This window comes from Rhinopithecus roxellana, chromosome 10 (assembly GCF_007565055.1).
Source record: "Rhinopithecus roxellana isolate Shanxi Qingling chromosome 10, ASM756505v1, whole genome shotgun sequence".
Taxonomy (NCBI): Eukaryota; Metazoa; Chordata; class Mammalia; order Primates; family Cercopithecidae; genus Rhinopithecus; species Rhinopithecus roxellana.
This window is the reverse complement of record NC_044558.1, coordinates 62,132,885-62,140,688: the sequence shown is the minus strand read 5'-3', so window position 1 is coordinate 62,140,688 and position 7,804 is coordinate 62,132,885. Positions and strand designations below refer to the sequence as shown.

The following is a 7,804-nucleotide window of genomic DNA, read 5'->3' as shown; positions in this document are numbered from 1 at the left end:
ATAAGTGGTTTGAGAGCGGGGTTGGGGACCTGAACGCTGAGCGGGAGTTGGAGTTGGCGGGTCTCGGTTGGAGTGGGAGCAGAGGCGGGCCGGGGGCCGGGGCAGGACCCGGCGACTGAGTCTGGGAGAAGCCCCCGCGCCCGCGGAGCCGGCAGCTAAATTTACCCCGGCTGACTCAGCCCTTGCTCGGAATGGGGGGCGGGGGGAGGGCGCCAGGGCAGTGGGAAGAGCCAACAGGGGTGGGCTGGGGGCAAGGAAGGGAGAGTCCCGGCTGGGGGAGAAAAGAGGTGGGAGAAAGCAGCCCCCTCTCCGTCACACAGAGCGGGATGTAGCAGAGGAGTCCCAGGGGAGGGCCACCATGGGGAAAGGGTCAGTGAAAGGAAGACGATGCCAAGGCTGGATAAAGGGAAGCTTAGATTTATTGAGCGCCTACTGTGTGCCAGGCGGTGTGCAAGGCGCTTTACAAACATTATCGCATTAAGTCCTCACAACAACCCTGCGAGGTAGGTGGTTTATAAACCCCCATTTGACAGATGAGGAAACTGAGGCTCAGGGAGGTGAAGTGATGCGGCCAAGTTCACATGGCTAATAAATGGCAGACAGAGGTGTCCAGGGATCGGAGAGAAAAAAAAGACTTCGGTGTCTGAGTCCCAAGCCGGCTGGGGTGGATGAGTACAAAGATGGGCCCGGCGGGCTCCAGAGGTCTGGGAGGCCGGAGGCCTGCTCCCGGCCCCGCACGGCTGGAGACTGCAAGGCTGGGGACCTGCGCTTGGGAACTAGGGATCGGATTGAGTGGCAGAGCCGGGATTAGCAACTGGGGAGATCCGCGACCTGCGCGCGCCCTGTAGTGGCTATAGAGAGTATCACACCCCACGCCGACTGGCCTCTGGGGACCAGCCTCTTTCCTTGCCTGGCCAGTTTCTTCTGGAAGAGGCCGAGATGGGAGACATTCTCAGGATTTTTTCAGGTGGGCGATACCACCTGGGAGGGAAATCGTGGCCACGCCTCAGAGCATCACTAAGGAGCATTGGGGTGAAGGAAAAGGGGAAGGCCTAAAGAGGTCCCAAGCTGATTCATTGGTGTCCTTCCCTCCCCAGCTCAGACCACCACAGGCCAGGGTCAGTGACAGGGCCACTATCTTGCCCTGCTTTGGGGAGCCCTCACCTAAACCTGGGAGACTGGGATAGGAGTGCCTCACTCCCTTACCTCTTCTGCAAACCTTGGGCAGTCTCCTGAATTGATCATGACTTCGGGTGACAAGGAGGCCGCCCAGAAACCCTCAAACTCTGTTCACTTATTCCCAACTCTCATTCTTGGCTTGTCGAGGGGAGGATGAGATAGAGTCCTTTCCAAAGATCTCAAAATGTCAGAGATGGAAGGATGGACCTTAGAATACCATCGTTTTATATACCAGGAGGCCTGGAGAGGGAAAGTGACAGGCCTCAGTCAACCAGCAAGTCAGTGGCAGAGTTGGGATTGAAATCCAAGACTTGTGACACCAAGGTGAGCCCTTTTTCTGCTTTGCTGGTTGTTGCTGGACCTATTCCTCTTCTGCCAAGAACCCCTCTGTCATCTGATCCCTCTGCCACCGGGTCCAAAGTCTCTCCTTCACTTTTTTCCTCCTCCTCAGAAGCCCTGCCCTACACTGCCCTCCTATGGCTGCCACCACCCCTGCCCTCCTGCCTGATCCTTGTTAGGCCTCTCTGCTCAGCTCCAAACCCAGTGCATCAGCCCCTGTGAAGAGCTCACCCTTGTGCCCTGAACATAACAGACATTAATTAAATCTACTGCTGATTCTCACCTCTCCTGAAACAAAATCATTAATGGGCATATGCTTCCCTTCCTTTCATTTATATTTCAAGGATGGGAATAGGTATGGGTAAGGATACAAGGAAAAGAGAAGCAAAGGAAGTCTGGGGAAGAATGGGGACCAGTGGACCCAAGGATGGATGTGTTGGGGACTCAAATACAAGAAGGGGCCTCTCACTGCCTCTTCCTATTTCCCTGTTGGGTCCCCCTGATGTCCCTCACCCCGAAGAGGACCTCCTCGGTTTGGCTTATGACATCTAGGATCTCCCCGACACTGTCGCTCAGTTCCGCTGTCTTCCCATCTTCCTCCGGCGAACTGTTTCCAACCCCGGGCAGGGTCCTCTCATTCCGCCAGGAGGCGCCCGGGGCTTCTGTGTCGCTTCCATCTGAGGAGCCGCTATGGACGCTAAGCTCCTCAGCTTCGTCCGTGTCCGAGTCAGGGGCGGTGTGGCGGCGGATACGGGACACGGCTTCTCGCAGGGCCCCGGCGTAGGGCCCTGGGGTCCGCGCCCAGCCCCGGCCCGCGCGCCGCTGGACCACCGCCACTTCCGAGCCCTCGGCCCTGCCCTGGGCTCCCGAAGCTCCTGGGCCTAAGGCTTGGTGCTCTGGGCTACCTGGCTGCGTGGGGGCGTCCCGCAGGCTTACTTCCGGGGCCGGGAGCCCCAAGATGCGGGAGGTGCGCTCCTCCAGTGAGGAGTCCCCCGGCCTCCCGCCCTCAGCTTCGCCCTCGCGGCCCCTGCCGGGCTGGTGTAAAAGGCGACTGTTCGACAGCCGCTTTTGGCAAGGGGAAGGAAAGACCGTGGCCCCTTCACTCTCCTCCTTGCCGGGCTTCGATTGGCTGGCGGATTCCCCGACCATGCGTGTCACCCCAGAGGGCAAAAGCTGCACCTGCTGGGTTCGGGGGGTTGGAACATATTGGGATCGTATCACTACGCACGTGGCGTCAATGACAAAGACTCCTTCCCCACGGGACGGGCCCTGGGAACTGCGGGGCAAGGTGTGGGCACGGCGGGTCGCCTTCCAACCCTCCAGTGTCTCCGGTCCTGCCCCCTCTCCAAGACCTAGGGATTCTCTCCATCCGGTGCCTCCGGGAGCCCAGGGTCTGGGGAGTGTCTGGCTATGGCGGGGCGGCTGTTTTTTAGGGGAGGGAATCCAGCATTTGGGGAACCAGATCTGTTCTTTTCCTTCTTTCCCTTCCCTCGAGCCCTTGAGGTGGTGCCTGGATCTGGGAGCGGGACGCGGGGCACTGTGAGCTGCAGTTGCAGACCCCGCAGGAGTTGTCTCGGTGCCTGCGCTCCCTGTAACTGTGGCTTGGGGATGGCTGTCGCTACCACTGTTCAGGTCAGCAGCAGCCAGCCCCAGGCTTTTCTCCACGACCCCCTTGCCGGGCTCTGGCCTTGCTCTGGCCGCTCCACAGCCTGGGGATCCCCCCAAGAGACCTTGCCCCTGTCGGAGACCCCAAGCCCCGAGGACGTCCCGGTAGATCCGAGGATCCAGCCTCTTCTTTGTGCGCCCTCCCTCTGTCCTGGCCGGAGTCGGAGGTGGGGCTGATGAAGTGGGCACCTGGGAGTGTCCTGGGCCTCTCTTAGTCCCCAAGGTCCTATGGGGGCCTTCGTAAGAAGGTGGAGCCACGTAGGGTGGCGGCCGGTCCCAGCGGCGTCGCGGGGCGGTCCCGGCAGAACCTCTCAGCAGCAGGTGAGCCTCGTAGCTTGGGGGCCCGGGCCGCCGACCTCCCCAGGGCCCCGCCCACGCCGACCCTGGGTCGCTCTGCGGCTGCGCGGATGGACGGGGCGCTCGCCCCACCGGCGCCAGGCGCTCGGGCCGCAAGGGAGCAGGGAGCCCTGCCGGCTGGGCTGCCCGAGGGGCGTTGCGGGGCTCCGGGCGGGGCCGACCCGGGGGGCTCCGTCGGGCCCCACCAGCCTTGCGCCTTTTTCGCTCGGTCTCCTTGGCCTCCCGCTCCTGCGACGCCGCTTTCCTTTTCTCTTGCTCCCGAGCTCGGACCTCGGCCAGGGGCCCCGCCCGCCAGTTGGTCGCCTCCTGCAGCACCCTGGAGGCCCAGGGCCGGCGGGGCGGCGGCTGTGGGGATCCCGGGCGCGGCCCACACCTGGGACAATGAGCAGGAACCCAGGTGAGCAGTCTGTGGGGGAAGGGAGCCGAGGTCCGGGGAGCTGGGAGCAGTGGAGACCACTTGGGGCAGCCGTGTGAAGGGGTGTGTGTGAGTGTGTGCGCGTGTGCACGTGCGTATATGTTAGGACTGAAGTCGAAGCGGGACTCCTCGCCATCTCTCCCTGCACACTTTAACAGCGTCTGCCCCATCTCACCTCCTGCCCTTTCTCACGCCCACTCCTGTTCCCCCAAACAACCGGATGAGTCAGGCCCCAGCCTTCGGGAGCGGGCAGGGGTGGGAGGCGTGGGAAAGAGAAGGGGGATCAGTAGTGCTCGCTGGTGCCTGCGGGGAGGTCCGGACCCCACTCCCCGCCCCACCACTCTCTTCCCCTCACCCCTGCTTCACTCACGTGCGGTTCTGGAACCCGCGAGCCCAGTGGTTGGCCTGGAAGTCCATGGGCTGTCGAGAAGGGGCGCGGCGACTATAATGACAGGAAATAGTCTTCACTTCTATCACCAATAGCTTGGACTTCTGCACCCAGAGGCAGCTGCCAGACTCCTCATCCTGGAGCTCCCGGGGGCTGTCAGGCCCCTCGGAGAACAGTGGGCCATCCAGCATCCTGCCCCACCCCACCCCGGCCCCCCACCCTCCCACCCGCCCCAGGAGCCCCCTCCCAGCCCAGGGAGCCGGCGCCCACTGCAGAGCCGCGGGCCCGGGGACTGGGAACTATATATACCCGGGCACACGTGTGTGTGCCTGTCTCTGTGTGTGCGCGCGCATGTGACACCGCGCGGACTGCTCCGCGCTGCTACCTCCCCCATGTGCACGGCCGCCCCCTGGGGCCCGGGATTGGACGCCCCTTCCCACTGCTGTTGTCCCCCAAGCCTGATGGGATCGCACGAGTGGGCGGGGGAGGGACTTACGATTCTTGCCAAGCTGACAGTGCCCCCTCCCCCGCCCCTATTTCTTCAACCTTCCTGCCGTTTTAACCCTTTACTCTCCTGCTTGTCAGGTTGCCTGACCACCAGGGTTCTGCCCCTGGCTTCCTGCCTCAGATTTCAGTTTCCCCAACATAGAGTGCGTGAGAATGGAACTCAAGGTCTCTGCCTGCCACTCTGCTGGTTTCCATGGGGTTGGGGTGCAGGAGGGGCTGGCCCACGGCTGGGGGGCTATTTTTAGCGGCAGTGGCTGTTCGGGTGCAGAGATGAGATGAGTAACCAGCTCCCATGCGGTGGAGAGAGGAGGCGGTGGCTTTCACCAAGCTTTTGTGCGACTCTGAGGGAGAGCTGCCTTCCCTAAGCTCAAAAAGGGTGACCCCTACACCCGTATCTCCTCGCCAGCTCAGTGCTGCAGCCTAGGACTGCTGGTACAGCAGGACACAGGCGTCTGCCTTGGCCACCCAAGCTGCCCTACCAGTCCCATTCTACATGTTTGTCCTTGGGCAGCCAGGGAGCCCTCCCACAGCAGCAGGCTTTCACCTCCAATTTAGAAGCAGGATTTGGGGGTTATATTGTTCTGTGCCCACACAGCCTGCCCAGCTTTATGGAGGACAGAGTAAGTGCTTATGCACTCTCACCCTTCCAGAGGGGGATGGAGGAGAGATGGTGTGTTTGCTTGGCAAAACTAATCCCCTAGCAACTGAAATGATAAAAGTGGCCTTTTTTTTTTTTTTCCAATGTAGAGCTCCCCTCACCACCACCACAATTGCCTAGTTCACTCAGCCCCCACCTGAAGTGGTGCTCCAGATGCTCACCTTTGGGCTGCCTCTGTCCTGGGGGGCTGTTGCTTACATCCACATGATCCCTCCTCCTAAGCTTATACCAGGTGTCCCCTGATTCACCATGGTAATGTTAGTGGCAGCACAGCCCACGCCAACCCTTCCATGCAGAGACTTAGCAACCATGCCTGGCAACCATGGCAGCAGCCTCAGTGGAGGGGAGGGGTGCAGAGAGGGGAAAGAGTGTGTGTGTGGCAATGGTTCCTCGGGAAGAAGGGATAATTTGCCTCTGGAGAGGAATAGGTAAGAATAGAAGCTTGTTTGAGTCTCCCAAATTTTATCCCTTGTCTCTCCCTCAGCTTCATCCTCACACTGAGACTGACAGGTTGGGTTTTAGGGGGAAATCGGAGAAGTAAGAGTTCCCAATTAGTTTTCCACTATTGTACATGAAGCCCTTTGGGTCCAGACCCTTCCTTTTAAGGGGATGGGGAACAACCAGAAAGGTTGTTGTAGGGCAGAAATTGACTGACTGAGAAACAGCTCAACAAAACCAGGCCTCTGCTCCCTAACACAAACCTTTAGAGAGAATGCAAACATTCCCTGTCCCGTCCACCCTACCCCCCTTGATTCCACACACCTGCCAGCTGCACCGATGACTTGACTCGAAGGTGCTTCCTTCCACCCTAGGTCCCACTAGAATCCTGAGGCTTTTTAAAGCCTCTGCCTCCTCTCTAGGCAAATCTTCCTTAATGAGGGAATGTGACATAAGAGGCCATCTGTCCTTTCCACCATGTACTTACCCTCCCTGCACATAAATATACTCTAATTCTAATAACTTGGAAGCCTTCCTCCCCCAAGTTTGAGAATGTGCTGTGAGAGCTGTAAAGGGGTGAAGGCTGAAGCAGGGGCTCCTCCAACAGCCATGATGCAACACTGAAAGCTGAGCTCTGATGAGGGCCACCTTCTTTTTTTTTTTTTTTTAGGCGGAGTCTCGCTCTGTCGCCCAGACTGGAGTGCAGTGGCGCAATCTCGGCTCACTGCAAGCTCTGCCTCCCGGGTTCACGCCATTCTCCTGCCTCAGCCTCCCGAGTAGCTGGGACTACAGGCGCCCGCCACCTCGCCCGGCTAGTTTTTTGTATTTTTAGTAGAGACGGGGTTTCACCATGTTAGCCAGGATGGTCTTGATCTCCTGACCTCGTGATCCGCCCGTCTCGGCCTCCCAAAGTGCTTGGATTACAGGCTTGAGCCACTGCGCCCGGCCTTCTTTTTTTAAAATAAGCTTCCTCAGGTCGAATCTGATGAGGGCCTTGATGCTTTTCCCTGTGTTCCATCAGGAAGCCTAGTTTGGAGAACCCAGTATGCCGTGGCTGGAGGGTCATCAGAGGGGTTAGGCACTGTGGGGGAAGGGGCAAGCAATGACTCTGAAATTGCTCCTGGTTTGGATGGGAAACTATATCATACCTGCAAGGCAGGGGTGAGCTGGCACCCAAATTTAGCTCATACCGCAGTCTAGCAGTTCTGGTGTTGGGTGCTGACTGCTGTTTGGGTCTACATGGTTTCAGTACAGGGAATGGATCTGATGGAGTGACCAGTGCCCTGCTGTTCTCCCACCATCCAGCTCTGTCTCACCTTGGAAGAAAGGCAAGGGATTTGTAGTTTAAAGATAGTGCCAGCCGGGTGTGGTGGCTCACGCCTGTAATCCCAGCACTTTGGGAGGCTGTGGCAGGTGGATCACAAAGTCAGGAGTTCGCGACCAGCCTGGCCAATATGGGTGAAACTCCGTCTTTACTAAACAATACAAAAATTAGCCGGGTGTGGTGGCGCGTGCCTATAATCCCAGCTACTCAGGAGGCTGAGGCAGGAGAATCACTTGAACCTAAGAGGCGGAGGCTGCAGTGAGCTGAAATTGCACCATTGCACTCCAACCTGGGCAACATAGCGGGATTCCATCTCAAAAAAAAAAAAAAAAAAAAAAAAAAAAAAAATAGTGCCAACTCAGCAAAAGCCAAACAGTCCAACCTTCCTTAAGAAAAGCTAATAATGGTGGCAGGATTCTCTGCCCAAAGGAGACCCTCAAGTCTGCCTACTCCCAAGAGTAGACAGTTACAGGATTTTCCTTGGGTACCAGCCATGATTCAGGCAGAGAGGAAAGTGAGATAGAAAGGAGGAAC

At 58.6% G+C, this 7,804-nt stretch overlaps 1 protein-coding gene across 1 annotated transcript; it reads right to left on the bottom strand.

Moving 5' to 3' along the window:
* Positions 1-401: 401 nt before the first annotated feature.
* Positions 402-4,657, bottom strand: DDN (dendrin). The gene is made up of 2 exons (XM_010385421.2): positions 4,326-4,657; positions 402-3,913 (listed from the first exon to the last, which is right to left on the bottom strand). Exons 1-2 carry the CDS (start codon positions 4,532-4,534, stop codon positions 1,984-1,986), a joined length of 2,139 nt encoding a protein of 712 aa, XP_010383723.1. The 5' UTR covers positions 4,535-4,657; the 3' UTR covers positions 402-1,983.
* Positions 4,658-7,804: the final 3,147 nt, after the last annotated feature.

Coding starts and splice junctions, on each gene's coding strand:
- DDN (XM_010385421.2), bottom strand. CDS start 4,534: ATGCTGGATGGCCCACTGTTCTCCGAGGGGCCTGACAGCCCCCGGGAG. Junction 3,914..4,325: donor CGCGGGTTCCAGAACCGCAC/GTGAGTGAAGCA, acceptor TCATTGTCCCAG/GTGTGGGCCGCGCCCGGGAT.